This window comes from Microtus ochrogaster, unplaced genomic scaffold, assembly GCF_000317375.1.
Source record: "Microtus ochrogaster isolate Prairie Vole_2 unplaced genomic scaffold, MicOch1.0 UNK2, whole genome shotgun sequence".
Classification (NCBI taxonomy): Eukaryota; Metazoa; Chordata; class Mammalia; order Rodentia; family Cricetidae; genus Microtus; species Microtus ochrogaster.
In genome coordinates, this window is record NW_004949100.1 from 6,305,718 (window position 1) to 6,327,104 (window position 21,387).

Below are 21,387 nucleotides of genomic sequence, written 5' to 3' on the forward strand. Positions count from 1 at the left end.
AAATAAATAAATTTAAAAAATAAAAAAAAAGAAAACCAGACATTAGCTTTCTGCCCGGCTTTTGATAATTGAAATGGGTCAGTTATAGTTTTTCTGACTTAACACATACTGTCTAAAACAAATATTCTAAATGCCATCGTTGGAGCTTCATTCATAGTTCAAATAAAGTACATACATTTTTGCTTCCCGGTTTTAGTATTCTTTCACACTTTTGCATGAAATATTATTCTAACTGATTGATGTAGATTTCACTGCCTTAAGGACCAACCTAAAACACTTGACTTTTTATTAGAGTATTTTTGCAGTACAGTCTTATATCAAGGACTTTAGATTATATGCCTATGTAATAAGTAATCCCTAATTGCTCTCTCCTGACTTGTTGATGGTTTCTTAGGTTCTTAGAACCTGTGTTTTGCAGCACTTTGGCTAAGACAGGAAAATGAAGAGTAGAAATAGTGATAGGGAAGGTACTTTTTGATTCATCCCCTAGACCTCTTAACACTGCAGGGAAAGCAACATTGTAGAATATTGCCAGGAGCCTGAGATAAGAGCAGAATGTATCTATCTCTTCATCAAATTGATATTTCAGTTGATAGAGCAGTATATAACCAGATAAAATTCCTGCCTTCATAGAGCTTGCTTTGTGTAGAAGCTAAAAAGCGACAGATTAAAGTGTAGTATGTAAAATGTCTCCTAAGTGCTTTGGAGAAAACAAGCAGCGTGGAGAATAAGGAGTTCAGTTAACTGTAGGTTATGTTGTTATTTAAAGTCAATTTGATGTATTAGCGATGTATCTGTGCTAGAGGATAGTATGACTCCTCGGCAGCCTGTTGTGTTTCCTGTATATGTGTATCTGTGATGAGTTTTATAGAAGATACTGGCAACAGAGCTAACAAAAACAATTATAACAATATGCCTTCATAAAATTTCTTGATGGATTCCCAGAATTTTCCGGTTTATATCTTTACCACAATGGACTGAGAGTAAATAGAGGGCAGAGGGAGAGCAGCCAGGGCAGCCTGCCCCACTTCAGACTGGCAGAGCCCAATTGTGGTTTGGGTTCCGGATTGCTTATTTTTCTTTTCTTTTTTTAAAGATTCGGTTCTATGAGCTAGTCAATCCATTAAGAAAAGAAATCTATGAACTACAAGTGAAAAAGAATGAACTGTCTGAAGAACTCAGCACAAACAAAGGCCAACTGAAGCAGCTGACAGAGGTTTGTTTGATTTCTATTACTCTTGGGAAGATGTTGCGGCTTTCCCACAAGGCCCTAGTCAGCGTTTGTGGGAAGGGGCGTGAAAGTGCTAGAACAGGGGCTAGGATACTGACTGCTGCAGCTCTTAGTGAGGCTAAGCAGGAGCTAGTTGCACATCTCTCTTCAAAACTGGCACGATAAAGACGCTTTAGCCCATAATCCACAGTATACCTTTGTTGTCTTACTCATTTTCATAAGCAAGTGCTCTCGAGACCACAAAACCAGCCATATCTTAATGTTCTTGTGCAATAAACATGCACACAGAGCTATATAATTTCCCTTGCTTTAATATATAAAATATGGATGCCATTAGTAGGAAGAAAAAGAATGTATTTGACTTTTTTTTTCTTAGAGACTCCTGCATTCTCCTTTGGCAGGACAGTCCTCACTATTGCTGCCATGTAAGGATTAGTAACAGTCATGCTATTTTAGAAGTATCTTATTCTGGTTGGTGGATTATAAGGCTAGTGTGCTTACAACCCTTCACTTACAGAGGCTGCACTGATCATTAGTTGGATTACAACACTGCCCAAATATCCCAGAGTGTCACCATGTACTTACCGGCAAAATGAAAAATAGTGATGGACTGATTCATTGTACTCTATAACAGCTTCAAAAAAATAGGATTGCTGTTTTCTTCAAAAAGTTCATGAGACCAGAAGGAAAACAAGCTTATAGTTTACAAGTAGATACAGCAGGTATTCATTAGTGGTTAGCCTTGTCTGTGGTATGGAAAGGAAGCTACAGTCAATGTGTCGGTCATTCCTCATCAAATGCAATTCTCTCCAGCATGTGTATTGATACGAGTGTTTGCCCTGTATGTCATCAGTGTGCATGGCACTGTTCTAAGTGCCAGCAACAGTGAGAGACAATGATTGCCCTCAGAGACTTTAAATTCTAATCCATTCAAGTGTCATATGTGAACATTCTAGTTTATTCTGTGATCTTGAGCAAGTCATTTAACGTTTCTTTTCAAATGAAGAAAAATAGTTTGCCCTGTTCTTTCATTGGATCCCCTATGTTTCTATTTGATGGTAAATGGTTATCTTACAAAGTTTTGTGCAAATATGTATGGGATGTGTCGTATTTCAAGGGTACGACTTTCAAAGCTCTGTTACCCTGAAGTAAGTCATTATGTTAGTATATATTTTTAGTACTATACCTTTGGGATTTTGAGCAGGAAGGAAGGGTCGAGCCCAGTCCCAGCCTGACCTATGTCTTGTGCCATCATCAGCAATAAGGTCTTTTACTATCTCGTTCTGGTGGACAGCAACAGCAGTGACAATTGCCTAGCATGCTCTGGGATTCTGTGGCCAGCCACTCATTCAGAAGTAGCTCTGGGATTTTTGTCTAGTAACCAGTGATTTCTGGATGCAGCTTATCCATCCATAAAGCCGTTCTGTTGTTTTTAATTTTTGATTATTTATCAAATATCAGAATGCCTCATAGCATTTTCTTATATCATTAGTTTTTGCTGACCCTCCCCTCACGTCTCTTTTATCTCCCCTGCACCGCTCCCAGAACTTGAAGAAAATATGAAGTTTTAGAATATTGTTGGTTGTTTTAGTAGTTTTGACTTCTCACCCTTAGTCAGTCTTCATCCCTGAGGAAGAGCTGGAGTTGAGAGCCTAGAAACAAAAGGCAGGTCACTGGGAAGCCGAGCTTAGCAAAGATACAGAAAGGCTGTGATATAATAAGTGAACACCAATAGCTAATAAAAATTAGTGAAATTGAAAAAATATCAAGGAAATTATTGACTTGAAAGAGAATGCCTTCTATATAAATACAAGTTCAAATACAAAAACTCTTCTAGCAACTGATGCCCAGGGAAACTTCTAAGTTTCTAAGAAGGCAGCAGTTGAAAAATAGAGATCTCAACAACAGCTTGGTAGTGACTTACTAAGAGAAGCTCAGATGTTATTTGCTACGTCTATGAATTTTGAGACTGGTAATTAAGGAATTAAACTTTTGTTGTTTTGAAACTGTTAACTTGCCTCATTCAAAATGGTCTTAGTGTGTATTTTAACCACATGGTGGCAGTACATACCCACCTATCTGTAAAACAAAAAACAAACAAAAAACTACTTTAGGATATTTGAAAAATCTTGGTTTTAAACCAGCACTGAACTAACTTGCCTTTTATTTGTATTTCATATTTCCAGTCATCTGCCTACAGCATCAAACATGCTATTTTTCCTAGTAAAGTTCAGTAATTCTATACCTATGAGAAATAAGAAAAACAAAAACCTTTCTTCCATAATATGTTTTCTTCAGATCAAAGATCCTTCAGTCATTACACCAATTTCATAACTGTCCCTACCAAAACACTGAGAGATGTTAAAGCAATATAACTGCAAGTTATAGCAGGTAGAAGGTGAAAAAAGTTCCAGCCACTTAATAAAATAAAATTCTTGATCTTTAAAAAAGAACCAAAAGAACAGAAGGAAAGAAAGGAAGTAAGGAAAGAAGAAAGAGAAGAAAAGGAAAGAAAAGAAAAAGAAATAACTTCCTATTAACTTTCTATGCCAATTTTAATGGATTCCTGTGATTTTGTCATGTATTTTTTTTCTAGATCTCTAATTATTTGGAATATGTAGATACGATAGGGCAAAATGCAATTCACTTTTTACTTTAAGTCTGTCATTTCTAAGTGTAGTAGTATTCAACCCTGTTTTGAGCTGTGCTATATTTATAAACTTGTCTGTGCTACTTAATGTGTAAGTGCTTGTAGATATTTTTATTATAAATCTCCCTATGGTTGGTGTATGAACACATCATGTACAGCACTCGGGCCAGAAGGGAATGCTGGGAGTCCTGCTCTGTCATTCCATGCATCATGCCTTTCAGGCAGGGTCTTTGACTGGACCTAGAACTAGACTGTCTGCCTGGAAGCCCCAGTGATCCTCTGTCTTCTGCTTCTCATACCACTGAGGTTGAAGGTACACTTAATGTCAGCTCTTTATGTGGTTACTGGGCCTTTGGACCGAGGTCTTCATGCTTGCACAGAAAACCCCTTTTTCCCGCGAGCCATATGCAGTGCAACTAAGGTGTGTGCAGCCGTTTTGCTATTGTAGAGTGGATGCAACATGCTTCTTTCATTCCGAAGGAGGCAGTGTGAACTGTACTTGGCAGTGTGAAGGCCTTCCTTCAGCAGTTGACACTAATGCCCTAAGTTCATGAGGACATAGTGAAACACATCTCATGAGAGTTCTGTAACGAGGAAGTAAAAATATGTTTTTTGTTTTGTTTTTTTTTTTCATTTTAAAAATATGTTTTGTTAAACACAGATTCCTTGTTTAGAACCTTGGTTACATTTCTTGAGAAAAACTCCCACAGTGTTACCTAGAGGCTAATCATCAGTATCTCTAGATGATTAAGATAGCTAATTTAATTTGTATGAAAGTGAGGTGTTTCATTAATGATACATACTTGTTTCAGTGTTATGTTTCAGGGATGATAAACTGCCTTCTCAAATTCTTTTTTATTCTGTTTGGTTTATAAGCTTTAATTTCCTTTATGGGATACTTTCTTAAGACACTACCAATCAGACACAATTATTCTAGAGTATGGAACATTCATTAGGAAACAATAATATATTTGCCTCTTCACAATTAAATTAATTGCTTAAACTTTCAATTCATGGACAGCCACATGGATTCCAATTCTAGTCTGAGGTGGAACTAAGGATCTCATTTTCAATAAAACTCAAGAGTCTAGTAAGGTAGGTATGTGTTCTTGAACATGAATCTAGTGAGATAGGTATGTGATTGTGAACGAGAGTCTAGTGAGATAGGTATGTGATTGTGAATGAGAGTCTAGTGAGATAGGTAAGTGATTGTGAACATGAGTCATTTGAAAATGTAAGAGGTGTCATTTGTTCATTTATTGATAATATCTTTGCATTTTAAAGTCAAGTGTCAGTGCTTTGGTTTCATATTTTTCACTTTTGTCTGATATAAAAGTAACATCTTGAATATTTTACTATTTAACGTGAGGATAAGGTTGTAGTCACACTGTATAGTTATTACTAAATCTCATTTCTTACCTATACATTTAAAATCTATTTCTTTTTTCTAAAACCTGTTGAAATTTTACGTGTAATGCAATGTCTTAACAGAAGTGCCTACATAGGGAAACACTCATGTAGCTAGCATGATATCAGCTTTGAGTTTGTCATCAGATTAGAAGCCTCATTTAGCTCTTTGTTTCATCCATGTGATATGAGGGAACAGCTTTTAAAGATTAACATGTCTTCTTCTTGTGCTTACATTTGTTCCTGCTTTACATCTCAAGTAAACCCCTCAGTGCTTTTGAATTTTAATTCCAGGGGCACGATGTGAGTAGTTTATTTGATGTTGAGATGAAATTTTGGACCCAGTGGCCAAGAAGATGATCATCATGTTGTATCAGGAAACACCCTCTGGGGAGATCTGATGCATACCTTGGGCTAACCTCGATATCCTCTGACCACTTGATTCTACTGTCTTGAAACCCCACCTCGTTCACTAGGTATAGAGTAGTGAATTGGGATCAGCTGTCAGCCCACCTGGTTAGTCCACTTTTGAGCCGGTCTGGTAAACCTTCTCTCACTTTGGAGCGTTTCCCTGGTGACTGTTTGGCTACTCGTTTACAAGCTCTTCTTCGACTCTGAAAGCATATTTTGACCATTAAGAGATATTTATTACATTATTTATGGTATGTGCATGTATATGCAAGTGTGCGTACATGAATAGGTCAAAGAACAGGAGGCAGTTCTTTCCTACCACCAGCTGGGTCCCAGGATGCAACTCAGGTGGTCAGCTTGGCAGCAAGCTCCTTTACCCACAAGCCATCTCACTGGTCCTTTTTGATTGTTCTGAATTTTATAATTTAATCCAGTTAGCCTTTCAGTTACTAGCAGATTTTTATGTTCAGTGTTGTGGACAGAGAATTTGTTCTACCACTTTGAGGTCTCAGTGTCCAAACTGAGGCAGAAGTTTGGTGAGTTGTGAGGCCAGCCTAGGCTGCATGATGAAAGTTAGTCTGAAAACTGACCTCAGGGTCAGGCTAAAACAAACCAGCTAAAAATAGGCTTAACGTAAGTTCCTTGGTACAAAAGTTGAAAAAAGGAGGGGTTAAGAATTATGGGGAAAGTTGGTAGAAGGGTAATACTAATATCAGGTAATATAGAATTTAAAATGAAAACCATACAACAAAATAACAAATGTATAATGAAAAATTTGATATTGTAGAGAGAAACTACATAGTAAATGGCCTGACAGCTTTAAAAGCCAGTAAGGTTTGGGAAGTTTGATTTGCTTCTATGAGAAAGGGTGGGGATGTTGTGGATAAAATAAATGAGGCCTAGAAGAACTAATTATCTGTTCTGGTGTAGCTGCTGTAAAGAAAGCCCAACTGCCCTAACCAGAGAAAATGCTGTTTTTTAAACATCAGTAGAAAGTTTGCAAGACTGCTGTGTAGACTTGATCACATAGGAAACAAATATATTTTTAGGTACACATTTTATAGTTCCTATTTTTATCATGTTAGTAAAACAAAGACAGAGGATGAAGGGGATTAAACTTCCTTGACAGTTAAATACATCTTTTGGTTCAAAAAATTTTTTAAAGAAAGCAATGGAAACAAGAATATTTTATGTCAGAGTTCTCAAGGCATATTTAAAATTATACCAGAGAAAAATCTATGGCCCTAAAAAATGTCTTTATTATTACACAGAAAGACAAAAATAAAGATATGTATTCCTCATCTGAAGAAAGCAGAAGAGCAAGGAGTGGTTGGGACATGCCCACAAGAAGCTCAAGCCAAGGACACCTAGTGTTTGAGGCCAGCTTAGACTGCCTACCTAGCAAGACAGTCTCAAAAAAAAAAAAAAAAGCTAAAATAACACAAAACCAAAAATGACTAGAAATAAAGTATTGGAAATTAAGGTGTGTATGTGTGTGTAAATGTAAGTGTAAAACAAGCTTGAAACTGGAAGTGAAGTGGTCAGGTAGACAGAAGTGCAGTCCTTAAAGCTCTGCCACGAATCGTATGAAGGGGTCCAAAATGTCATGCTAGCCTCCTTCTGCCAGGTCCAGAGAGGCACTCACCCAGCTGGGTTCACAGTTGCTTTCCGTCAGAACAGTTACAGCTACTATTCCAGAGTAATGAAAATGCAGTAGAAAATTCTGAGTAATGTAAAAGAAAACAAAGTAAATTTATAAGCTCATTTTATTTATCCTATGGAAACAAAAATTCAAAATAAAATGTTCACAAATGAATTCTACTAATATATATTGTGTGTGTGTGTGTGCACGTGTGTGCATGCGTACACGTGCCTGAACATGTGTGGTATCTATGCAGGTACCAACTGGAGTTATACTGAGCCACAGTGAGGGTGCTGGGAACTAAACCAGGACCCTCTGCAGGAGCAGTAAATGCTCAGAAAGGCTGGCCATCTCTCCAGCTGAAATTCTACCATTATATCAAAAGAATTGGAAGGATGGGTTTTGGCTCAGGACCTCCAAGACCAAGTTCCCATCTGCACAAAGGAGATTTATTTGCCCCAGAGTGAGAAAAGGCAGGGAATGAGAGACAAGGACAGAAGATAGAGGACACAGGAGAAGGGGAAGGGAACAAGGGAGAGGGTGCAGGGTTATCTGTCCCTAAAGGGACAAAGGATAGAGAGGAGAAAGAAGAGGCACATGGCCGTTTTATAAACATGAAAGGGGAAAGTGAAAGTCTGTGCTAGGCTGAGGTGTTTAGTTTCAGTTGGGCATGTTAATTAGGTGAGCCAAAGGGGCTTTTGATTGCTGAATTTCAATACTTTGATATCTGGACCTTAGTAGTCAGCCCTAGGAGGAGGGATTGACTAAATAAGGGACTAGGTCTTGGTGGTTAGCGTTAGGAATGTAATCTAATGGCTTTTAGCAAGACAGAGGGAATGGGGGAGAACAAGAACTGTTGGAGCCATGCTTGCCAACGTTGAGCTAGGTAGAGTCCCTTCAGTAATGACACTTTATATGATTAAAGTATACTCCAGACACAGAGAGCAATGAATTATCAGGCTGAAGAGAACAGCTGTGTGAACATGTCAGTTTCTGTAGCAACTGATTGTAGAGCTCAGCTTTTGTGCTTGATTAGTCCCTCCACCTTCTTTTTGAATGCAGTATTGTCCCCATGTGCGTCTCTAGCAAGGAAGGTCATGGACAGTGGCTCAGCTGTTCCAGTACTTGCTGTGCAAACCAGAGAACCCAGGAACCTATGTAAAGGTCCGGTGGGTGTAGTAGCCCATGAAGCTTAAGGCAGGCTTCCCCAGCAAGCTGATTAGAGTCTGTGTGTGTCCACTAGCCATGGGCGTAATTAAGAGCTCCCACCTCAGAGGAAGAAAGTGGGAGAGCAGTCGACGGAGATTGCCAACATCAGCCTGCTGCCTCCTTACCAGTGTGCATGCGCACACTCACAAAATTCAACCATGCACCCACACACATCCAGGCATGTATATACGCATGCATTCGTACCACACAGACACATGAAAAGAAGGAAAAAAAAAACAGCTTGAAATTGCATTGTTGAGCATGGAACTACTATATCTTAGAAAGCTTCCAAAATTCTAAAAGTACTGCTCTGTGATTAGAATATTAAGCAAGAGCAGTTCAATTATGTTCCAGATTTTTTTCTTGATCATTTGGGAGATTCAGAGAAAAAAAATATACTACAGAACTAAGCGTGGGTAACTTGTCTTAGCTGAGGGATGGGAAAAGTAAGTGCCCCGGGATCCCAGGAGGAGCATGAAAAAGAAGATATAGTTAGGGGAATGTGAGGTATGGTAGACCAAGCAAGAACTCAGTGTAAACCTTAAAACAGAAGCTAAGTGTGGTGTTGGCATGCAAACAGATTGTCAGTGGGAGAAAATTTGTCTGTACATTTTCTATGAGAGCACAAAATTAATTCCATGTAAGTTAAAAATTTTAGAAGAAAAAAATTACAATTACTTTAATAGTTGCTGAGCTTTTGAACTTACAGTCAACATATTTTTCGGAAATCAAAGAAAGAAATTGTTTCATTTATAACTAGACTTGAGGATTTCTTTCTCTCTTAACCATAAGAAGAAAATTCCAAAAGATTAGCAGTTCTTATGACTGTTAATGGTTGGAAGTAAGCTAAATGCTTAGAATTTATGCTCACTGTTACTTGAACATTACCGTAGACTTTAGACATCACTAGGTTTTAACTTTGTGCATTTACAAAGAAGACATGCATAATTGAAATGTTTTGGTAGTTTTATTTGCTTTGTAATGCTGTATGTTTTCACATCAGCTTTTAGAAATAATACTTTGAAAAGAGGTTCACAGACAGTGAAGAATGCCAGTGGAATCCATGTTACTTCCTGGCAAAAAAACCTTTAAGAATCCCTCATTCTGTGCTCTTAATAACAAGCTCGAAATGGTCGCGAATGTGATACTTCTAGAGATCTTGTTGACCCTGAGGCCTGATGCACATATTTTGGTAGGAATCAAAGACGGCTTATCTTTTACACACTACAGATATTTGTGTCTCAGTCTGTGACAGTCCATAGGCCACCTGAGCAGTCAGGCTCTGGGCTCAGCTGTCACTGCCACCTGCGGACATCTACGTTCAAACTAATTAAATTCAGGTGGTTCGCCACCAGTGTACTACGTATTCCAATATAGAACATGTCTCTCATTCAGAAGGTTTTATTGGGTAGCATTGATCTAGAGGTCAGAGTAAACTTTTTAGCAAGACATAGGAACCCAAAAGCTTTAAACGGAAAGATCAAAAAAAGATTCCAGACTGGTCTCCAAAGCTAGTTCTAGGACAGGCTTCAGAACTACAGAGAAACCCTGTCTCGAAAAACTAAAAGAAAAAAAAAACCAAAAGATTCCACATATAAAGTTGGATATTTAAAGTATAAATTTGGGGGGCTATTTGGAATGCAGATGATAAGATGTGATGCCAGTACCATTTTGAAATTCTCTTCTAATGACAACTAGACGAAAATGGATAAAGACATGGGGCGTTACACAAAAGGAAACCACGCATGTCCAGATGCAGAATCTTAAATCTGCTGCGTGACAAAACAATGACCAAAAACAACTTGGGGGAAAAAGGCTTTGACTTTCATTTCCTCCAGAGTTCAAGATAGGCACTGAAGTAGAGACCAGAGGAGCACTATTTACTGGCTTGCTCCCCAGGGGTTGCTCAGTTTGCTTTCTTACAGAGCCTGGAACCACCTGCCCAGGATAGCACTGCTCACAGCGGGCTAGGCCCTCCTACATTGAGCATTGATCAAGGAAATGTCCTAGCCGACTTCCCTAGAGGTCAGTCTGATGGGGGCAATATTTCAACTGAGGTTCCATCTCTTCCCCAGTGACTTCACTTCTGTCAGGATGATAAAGACTATCTAGCACACTAACATTGTGAGAAATACAGTTAAAATAACAGTGAGAACTGAGACTGTCCAAAGACAAAAGATCCAGTAACTATTATGACTATAACTAAAAACATAAACCTGTATCTGGTGAGATTGTGAACTGATGCGGGCTGGTGGACAGATAGCCAGCAATGCTGATTTGAATGGGAAACAGACATCCTTCAACAAGGGGGCTCCTGTTGCACCTGTGGGCCATAAAGTACTAGTTTGTAGTATTATGGGTTATGAGGTTTACTGTGACATTATTTGTACAACATGAAGGAGGAAGAGGCCAAAACCAAAGTAAGAGCCAGCAATACAATAGCAAGGAAATGGTTGCATAAGCTGGGGTACAGGCTACACTATGAAACATTACGCAACCTCAAACATGAATAAACTAGAGAGCATTCGGATTTCCACATGTATGGCTAAATGCTTTACAAAACAAACCATACCTGTTCTTTTTGTTGTTGTTATTGTTAAGAGGGGAAATAACACCTTTGCCTTTGTGAGTCTGGAGGCGTGTATGGGTTCAATGTGGACAAACCCTTGCTTGTGTCCTAAGAATGGGGGTCAGGGGGAAGGAGAAGAAGAAAGATTTGGTTTTTATTTTCAATCCTTACTGTAAATTCCATGTACATGATAACTTCCGTTTGTGCATAAATCCACTTATGTAAACCATGTTTCTGTAAATGAAATGTTGACTATCTGATCATGACAGTTTACTGGTGAAACAGACATGACCCCATGTGCTGACAGTCAGTCATCTGCCATTGCTCCATATTTTCTCTTTTGCTTCAGAAATTCCTAACAAAACAAAGCAAAAATCATTGTCTCTACTCCCAACGATGGATGAACTTCATTCTTTCTTTTTCATACTTAAACTTGCTAATACGTGTAGTGCTGCTGATCTCAATGAGTCAAAAGGCACAGAAGGCCTGAAAAGCCATATTTCTGTTGCATTGATATACTCACATTCTTTAATTGACACATGCTATTATATTAAACTTGGTGTCTTAAATGTTAAGATGAAATTTGAGTTGGGTATGGTGGTGAATGCCTGTAATTCTAGCTCTTAGGAGGCCAAAGGGCTAGCCTGGGCTCTGTATTTAGACCTTGTCTCAAGGGAGAAAAGAAATTATGTTTGGATCAGTATCTGTTGAAAAGCTAGGATTTTGGATTTGTTTCAACTGTATGCAACCTGGTTATAAAATTTGCCATTCGATACATCAACATGTTTTTGCCATGCAGATTCTGCCAGACCTATGAACTAGAACTTACCCAATAGTGAATGAGCTGTGGATTAGTTCCTGTACTCATTTTTCAAGGCTAGTTAAGTGGAAAAAAGTTGAGCAGTCACAGATTTGAACTCTTATAACCCAGTGTCCGCATCTGATGAAAGTGTCTTTCTTTCATTAGGTTGTTTTTGCTTTAAAAATGTCTTCAACTTTAATAATAAAGAACTCAGCAAGGACAATGAGTAGACTCTGGCAGCAGAGCAGGTCCTTGGTAAAAAGGCAGTCTATAGCAGTCAAAGATGAGTTGGGCTCCTTGTTCTTCTCATCGATTAACTGTTTGAATTAAAGTATTGATCATGTGAAACTCATGGGAATTCTGAGGAAGGAATTCCCACTTGTCTAAAACAGTTAAAATGGATTCTGTCATTCTTTAAATGCCTTTCTGATGTAAACTGCTTCTGACTGGATCACTGACCTCAAGGCAGTTTTGATGGTGTAGTCTTCCCAGCCTCCTTAGATGCTCTGTGTAGCTAGGAGAGTACTTATTTGGTAATCATTTACTTTGACAAGTAGGATGCCACTTCCCTTTCAGTTTGCATGATGTGAGAGACTGCACATTTGCCCAGATGCTTGGGAATTCATTATTACTCAGGCTAATTGCCATTTGGTTACACAGTTGCTGTTTAAAATGTGCCATTTCATTTCATCATTGAGTACTTTTTAACTTCTCATAGAAACATTTAGACTTGATGTCACTTTACCAAATAATTTTCTTTTATTTAGGTTTGCTTTTGAAACAGTATTTGTGTATTCTAGTCTATCCTTGAACTTTTTCTGGCCACAGCCTCCCAAGGGCTGGTATTGCAGTTATAAAGTAACAAATGATTTTTTTTAATATGTTCAAGAGATAATTGTAATGATTGTTTGAAGGGAGAGAGTTCAAAATTAACTTTGATTTATGTCCATGTGATATTTGAAGCCATGAAACCTATGATTAAAGTTGAATTTGAGCAGTAAATTAAATTGACTTCTGTTTAGTGATTTTACAGTTATTGCAAAACAGATCCTTAAAAAAATAACTTGAAATAAGGAAAAGGAAAAACTACGTGTGATTTTAAGATCATAGATTCTCAACCTGGAATCTATACAAGCCATCAGCCTTTCTAGGTTTCTGTTACCTTGTTTGTTTCATTTTGAACTTATTAGGTTTTTGTGTTTCATCATGGCATTGTCATCCAGCTGTGTCATTCATTGTTTATTTTGTTTCCTGTCACCACCATCCCTCCTGTCTTGACCAGCTGGTTCCTTTCTTCCCCAAGTTAGTACTTGCTTCTGCTTTCTAATCACATAGTACATTACCCTGTTTCCCACAGCCTTTGAGCTCTCCTCTTTTCCTCGTTTCTTGGTGCACACCCCTACACACACATAGATACAAACACACACACACATGTTGATAGACATCTAAACTCGTTCCATTTCCTAACCGTTGTAAATAGTGAAGCTATGAACATGAATGTGGTGCGTTGTCATGCCCTTATCTTGAAAATAAGATTTGAGTAGGTTATCTCCACTGTATTTTGTCTCTGAAATGCTAAGATCTAAAATAACTGATGTTTGGAATCAAGAGAAATGGACGATGAGGATGAATGATATTATAGTGGAAAATCTATCATTGATAACTAGACAAAGAAAGCACTGTAGGGCAAGACTTTCCGCAGTTTTTTTGGGGGGGGGTTCAAATAAACAGTAGGGAAATATGTAAAGAAAAATGTAGCTTTTTATGACCACCTTCACATATCTCCCTGTCCATTCCTATACATGCAATTTCTGCACAGTTAAAATTTCCCTATTGAAGCCTCTTTTAAAATCTCATGATACATAAAGAAATTTGAAATAATACAGCTCTATTCTTCCTGAAACAAACCTTACCCATTTAAGAACAGATCAAGAAATAGAAATTTTCTGCATACTGCCTCTCTAAGACACACACACGTACACAAACACCCAAACACACACACCATATATGTTTCATATAATATTATTGCTTAAGAGGTGATATTACACACACACACACACACAAACACACACCCAAACACACACACCATATATGTTTCATATAATATTATTGCTTAAGAGGTGATATTTGATCTTTAAATTTGGCTGGGAAACTAATATTTGTTAGACACATTAATTTTGAAATAAATGTGTCAATGTGCTGCCTGTTTTAATGTTAAGACTGTAGAGTCCATCTTTTATAATTAGTTTACTCTTCAAGTATTTCTAGTGTAATGACTAGGGTTACTGGGTCTGCAGAGGTAAGACGGGTCTTTAAGGAGCTCAAAGTCATATGTGGGTATTGGGAAGGGGAGGGTCATAGATAAGACATGAAAACATGCAGTTGTAATTACAGATATACTATTTTCTACATGGAGATAACAAATGACTTAAGTGGAAAAAAATATAACATTAACCCCAGCAGTCAGAATGTTTATTCTTCTAGGTCCATAGAGTTGTCAAGCTGTAAAAGCTATGGTGCTTCAGATTGCACTTGTTTTTCCCATGTAATTGTTTTCTCGATTCAAAAGAGAAATTGATACTTGGCTATTGGTTCACTTACTGTAATCTAGAAATTTCCAGTTTGAAAGGGGTGGTAAATGCAAAGTTTGAATCTGCCTTTTTATATATGAAAAGATTTACATTTTTTTGAATCTCTTTCGGTCTGTATAATGATGCCCAGTTTTACTTTTTCTTTTCCAGAAACATTACCTACAAACATTTTGTTTTTTTTTTAAAAAAAAAAAAGCCATGGTAATAGGTGCTAGGATTATGAGAAACTTTCTTGATCTTTTGCTTATCTTGTGGGAGGTAAGGAATGGCAGGCAACTCATAACACATGTCATCAACTTTCTAACACTGGGAGAACATAAGGTAGACTTGATCACTCGAGAGTTGGGGCTCAGTGTCTTTCCACAGAAGACATGGAAGAAAGCAGTTGCCTGATCCACAAAATTTTACAGCCATAAAATGTGGTTCCTTTTTTGAGGCAATACGCTATTTTCCATTTTCCAGTGCTGTGCCTTTAATATGGAAATGAGGTCTAACTGCAAAGCCCAGGCTGACCTGAAGCTTGAAGTTCAGCTGCCCCAGCCTCACAGGTCCTAGTCTTGCAAGCTCTACCCACATAGCCAGCTCTTCCCTGAGGCTCTAAGAGTAACCAAGCAGATTCCTATCCTTCAGTATGCAAGTTACAACTTTAAGGGGAGATTTTTTGAAACCTTTTATGTTGAAAAATATTATACATTATATTGTTTATTTTTTTTCTCCTCCCAAATCCCTCTTAGAACCTCCCCAACTCGCTACCTATCCAACTTGGGTTTCCTTCCCTCCTCTCTCTCCCCTTAAAAAGTCAACAACAACAACAACAAAAAAAAAAACAAAATAGAAACATACACAAAAATAAAAAATAAATAATACAAAATAAAAAAAAATGCCCAAACAGGCAAAATGAGACAAAAAGTCTACAAAAAATACTGAGTTCATATTTATTGGACAGCTACTCTTAGGCATAGTGCCTGCCCTGAAGTGTGGTTAATAGACCTACTGAGACTTCATTAGAATCAAACTGTTGTTTCCTTTTTCAGTGGGTATTGACTGCAGATAGCTTCTTGGTTAGGATGAGAGCACATATGCATTCCTCCCTTGTTGCTGGGACCCCATCTGACCTAACCCTTGCAGAATGTGTGAGTGCTGCCACCGTCTCCATGGCTTCATATGTGCAAACATCCTGTTGTGTCTGGAAGTCATTCATCACATCTGACTCTTACGAATCTTTCTGCCTCCTCTTCTGCATAGATCTTAGGGGACATTTTTTACTTCAAAAGTCAAAATAAGAAGTTCTTAATATAAAGTGTGTGTTTCTGCATGGAACTTCTTATGTTTGCTCATGTGGCAGTTATACTAAACACAAAACGTGTGTACACGCATGTGTGTGTGTGTATGTGTGTGTGTGTTGCAGGGAGACTGCTTGTTCTTTCTAGCTTAGACCCAAAATAATCACACAGAAACTGTATTATTTAAATCACTGCTTGGCACATTAGCTCTAGCTTCTTATTGGCTAACTCTTACATCTTAATTTAACCCATTTCCATTAATCTGTATACCACCACGTGGCTGTGACTTACCGGCAAAGTTCCCAGCTTCTGTCTCGCCTGGTGGCTCCATGGCTTCTCCCTAACTCCACCTTCCTCCTCCCATGCTATAGGCCAAACCAGTTCTTTATTCATTAACCAATAAAAGCAACACCATGTTGTAAACATGACAGGTGCCTTACATCACACATTTGAGAGTCACATTCAGATGTGACTGTCCCTTCCCACTCTTTTGGTTTTAGTTCTTTCTGTGTTGTGGATGGAACCTAGAGCTTCACATGTGCTCTTTTCCTGGGCTGCACTCCTAGCTCAAGATTCTTAGATTTTTTTTAACAGTTTATTTTTTATTTTTATTGAACTATACATTTTTCTCCACTCTTCTCCCTCCCCTCACTACAGTTCTAGCCTCTCCCATGACCCCCACACTTCCGTTTACTCAGGAGTGTAGTAATAGGAACGGCGGGGCTGCATCCCCAGCACCCCAGCTGCCTGGCTAGCTTACGCCCCGAAATAATTACACGGACACTGTATTCTTTTAAACACTGCTTGGCCCATTTCTATCTAACCTCTTCTAGGCTAATGCTCACATATTAATTTAGCCCATTTCTAATCACGTATGTAGCACCCCAAGGTGCGCTTACCAGGAAGATTCTAGCCTACATCCATCCTGGGTCGGAGTTCATTGCGTGCGTCTGCCTGGGAGCGGGGAGCATGCCGTCTCTGCTCCAGAGAGCAGAGCTGTCGAGTCTGAGCTCACTTCCTCTTCCTCCCAGCATTCTGTTCTGTTTACTCCTCCCACTTACGTTTTAACCTATGAGGGCCAGCCAAGCAGTTTCTTTATTACTTAACCAATGAAATCAACAGATTGATATATGACACTCCCACATCACAGGAGATCTTGTCTTTCTCTCCTTCCTAGGTGGATCCATGTATGTCTTTCTTAGAGTCCTCTTTGTTGTCTCGGTTCTCTGGAGTTGAGATTTGTAGGTTGGTTTTTCTTTGCTTTATGTATAAAAGCCACTTATGAGTATGTACATATATTTGTCTTTCTGGGTCTGGGTAATCTCACTCAATATGCTCTTTTCTAGATCCATCATTTGCCTGCAAATTTCAAGATGTCATTATTTTTTATCACTGTGTAATACTCCATCGTGTAAATGTATCACATTTTCCTTATCCATTCTTCAGTTGAGGGGCATCTAGGTTGTTTCCAGGTTCGGGCTATGACAAACAATGCTGCTATGAACATAGTTGACCACATGTCCTTGTGGTAGGATTAAGCATCCTTTGGGTATATACCCAAAAGCGGTATTGCTGGGTCTTAGATTGTTTCCTAATTTTCTGAGAAATTGCCATACTGATTTCCAAAGCAGTAGATTTTTACACCTTCATACATCCACCCTCACGGGAGCAACTGCTTCTTTCTTTGCATATGCATGTCATGTGAACACTCACCCACAGTTCTCAGTTGTCTGCTTCTAATCATAACTAAATTCCTAATGCGTATGATTTCATCAGCCCCGATAGGTATGTTCTTCCTCTTCACTGCCTTATCCGTCTTCAACCTCTCTCCTGTTGATAGCTTCTGATTTCAGTTTTCTTTTCATCAAACTCGGCCGAGTGCCTCAGCTCTGTTTCTCCAGCTGAGCGTTGCTGGAGGAAAATCACAGAAGCAACAGTAAGCTTTTCACATTCTTCATCACCAGCTCCCACTGAGCACCTTTGTGCTCTCTTTTTCTAGTCCTTTCTTTTCCTTGGAAGCTGTTTTAGGCCTTCCTCCCTGTCGACACATCTCCAGCTTTTCATTTCTTCATCGCATCGCCTGGCGCTTCATTCACAGAGAAAACAGAAATCCTCAGGTGAGAAGCCCTACAATATCTGTCAGGAAACTATAAACACGTACCTGTACCCATTCTGGTTTTGGTTTGTTTTAATTGGTTTTGTTGGAAAGGAACCCAGAAGGAGTAGAAAACACACACCTTTAGGAACTGTCTAGGAATAGTCAGGGTTACTGTTGCTGTGGTGTAAAAGGATGACCAAAGTTGGGGAGGGAAAGGGTTAATTTTGCTTATACTTCCACATCACTGTTCATCACTGAAGGAAGTCAGGGTGGGAACTCACACAGGGCAGGAACCTGGAGGCAGGATCAGATGTAGAGGCTATGGAAGGATGCTACTTACTTTATTGCTTGCTCCCCATGGCTTGTTCAGTCTCGTTTCTTACAGAACACAGGACCAGCAGCCCAGGGCTGAACTCACGCAATGGACTGGTCCCTTCAACATCAATCACTGTTTAAGAAAATGTCCTACAGGCTTGCCTACAACTCAATCTTTTGTTGTTGTTTGTTTGTTTTTGTTTTTCAAGCCATGTTTTCTCTGTGTAGCTTTGGAGTCTGCCCTGGCACTAGCTCTATAGACCAGGCTGGCCTTGAACTTACAGAGATCTATTTGCCTCTCCCTCCCGAGTGTGTGATTGGAGGAGTGCACCACCACCCCTCAGCAGCCTACAACCTAATCCTATGGAGCCATTTTCTCAATTGAGGTTCCCTCCTCTGAGGTGACCCCAGTGTGGGTTAAGTTGGCATAAAAACTAGCCCGAACAACAACCAAGTATATATATAATAAAAGAACATGAAACACTGAGGTAAGGGCTAATCTTTGGGCTATAGTAAATTGTTTTTAATACATCTGTGTGCCCACTGAGGGAGGAAAAGAAAGAAGAAAACTGCCTTGTTGTATATAAAATACCACAAAATGGGATGGGCATTTATTTAGCTCAGTTGGTAGAATATTGACTTGTATGCAGGAACCCCTGGTTCAATTCCTAGCATGATAGAAACTGGGCATCGTGGTAAATCCAAGCACTCTGGACTTGGAATCAGGAGCAGAAGAAGTCTAAGTTCACCCTTAGGAAAATACTGAGTTCAAAGTCAGCAATGGGATTATACATGACAACCTATGTTAGAATAATAATGATGATGATGATGGTGATGGTGGTGTATAATAATACTGGTGGTGGTGGAGGTGTATAACTTTAATCCCAGCAGTCAGTAGCTAAAGAGAGGCTAGTCTGATCTACATAGCATATTCTAGGCCAATTATGACTATATAATTAAACCCTGTCTCAAAACCAATAATAATAATAGTAATAGTGACATAATACACTCTCAGATACGTTTGTTTCAGTGTCCACTTCTCTGTCTTCTGTCCCTACCATTGAGTCCTTGCAGAATTTTGCTGCTTTTTTCCTCGTTCTATCCTATTTACAGCTTATGTCCTTAGAGTGACTTTCCTATTGGTTCTGACTCTCTCATCTGCTATCCTTTTGCTTCTTTGATATTCCTGCATGTTCCTCGGACGTGTTATCTTTACCAATCCTTTAAATGTTTGTTCCTCATGTTTATGCTCCTCTGGATTATGCCATAGTCTCTGTGCAGTTAGAAACTAGAGATTTGTCTGTGATCCTTCAGGAAGTCAAAGCCAAGAGGAAGCAGTATAAACATATAAATGTATAGTTAATGAGCATCATTATGTGTTATGAATTCTGTAAGCACTTGATGCGTATCGTTTGATATAAACTTTACAAGAATTCCAGGAGGTAAACACTGATGTTTAGACAAATGTTATATTTTAAGTTACTCACTTGTTGGAACTAAATTTTGGAAGCCGCCTTCCTAAATCACAGAACTGTACCCTCTCCCAAGACAGCTATATGATTGATAGTGTTTAGAAGGATGATGCATGCTTTGGCAGAACTGAGTCTTCTTTTAGGATATAGGTATTAAATGACGTACAGGATGATCCCCTGGGAAGTACAGAGCATTCTCAACTAAAGCCTATAATGAGCTCAGTAGGCTTCCATTCTCACGAGGAACTCCAGTGTAGGAGGTAGGAGGCCATGATGTTCAACCAAACAAAACACTGTTTTCAGATTTCCCACAATTGTGCCTTTCAAACAGCTCTTGATGGAAATTTGGAGCCTACTATTTCAGTGTTGTATTTTATGTTTTCAAGAGGGAATAAATTGTACTCATCTCTGCATGTACAGTATCTAGCCAAACCAATCCATGGTAATAATTAGTTGTGGATTTATTGTACAAATAATCTTGTAAATTCAAGATGACCTATCTTTGAGTAACAATTATAAATAAGTAATTTGGACATGTTTTAGTTTAGTTATAAGGTCATTTCATAGCTTAGCAGAAAAATTCAATACAGAATTTGGCCTACTATGTTCACTTTGAAATGTGTAATTCTTCCTTTGATTTATAGACATATGAGGAAGATCGAAGAAACAACTCGGAACTTCAAATCCGATGTCAGCGCCTGGCCTTGGAATTGGCAGACACCAAACAGTTAGTTCAGCAAGGCGACTACCGTCAAGAGAACTATGACAAAGTCAAGAGGTAAGGTGGCCATGGGGTTTTCACTTTACTGTCACCAGTCACCTGATTTTGTATCCCCCACAGAGCTTTCTCCATTGCCTTCTCCATTGGTGGACATGAGCTGCGGTTTTATATTGGTGTTCTTTAGTTTTATAGAAGTTGCCACCACCCTTTAAGATGTAAGAGAAGATAGAATCTCTGTTAAATGCCTCATGAATATGTGCCAGGTGTTATCTGATGAATTTCATGTAATGTCAGCTTAAGTGTTTAAATTTTCTCCAGTGATTTTTTTAGCTGCTTCTTTTGCTCTTAGAAACAACACGTGGTAAGAGCGCTCTCCGAGCGTACTGCTGCCGAGCACTGGGGAAATCTCCCTCTACCTAGAATGGACCTCTCTAGCGTTCTGTATTTAATGAGCTTCTCTGATGTGTCCCTTGGTAAATCTCATTTAAACCTGAGTTTTGTCCTGTAGATTAGGCAAAGGAGACCAAGTGGTAGTGGTGCACGCCTTTAATCCCAGCACTCACAGGCACTTCTCCAAGGCCAGCCTGGTCTACACAGTTGAGTTTACAGAGAAACTCTGTCTCTAAAAAACAGAACAACAACAAAAAAGATTAACTTTAGGACGATTGTCACATTTTAGTGTAAGTACTATATCCTTGCAGACTGGGTGGATTCATTTTACTTGTTCATTTGTTATATCTGCTATAGCTAGGATTCTTGAAATTCGGTAGTGTCAATGAGTCTTAGAATGTTGTAAGTGAATTTACAAAAATTTAGGAAATATATTGGTATTTCTATTCCCTCTTTGACTGGTATGTGGTATGTAATAGTGTTTATTGTTATTCCCTAATATGGTAAATATTTGATCTTGAAATTTATGAGAGCTATATTCAGTGAGCGCCTGAGTAAAGCTGAATTTTGAAAGAAACATTTGCTTATTTATTCAC

At 38.7% G+C, this 21,387-nt stretch overlaps 1 protein-coding gene across 1 annotated transcript in view; it reads left to right on the forward strand.

The window, feature by feature from the left end:
• The window catches only part of Pibf1 (progesterone immunomodulatory binding factor 1), a 151,922-nt gene that overhangs the window by 10,072 nt on the left and 120,463 nt on the right, over positions 1-21,387 (forward strand). The window contains exons 4-5 of the mRNA XM_005365356.3: positions 1,097-1,216; positions 20,325-20,458. Of these exons, the coding sequence (XP_005365413.1) occupies positions 1,097-1,216; positions 20,325-20,458 (254 nt within the window). The remainder of the gene's footprint in view (positions 1-1,096; positions 1,217-20,324; positions 20,459-21,387) is intronic.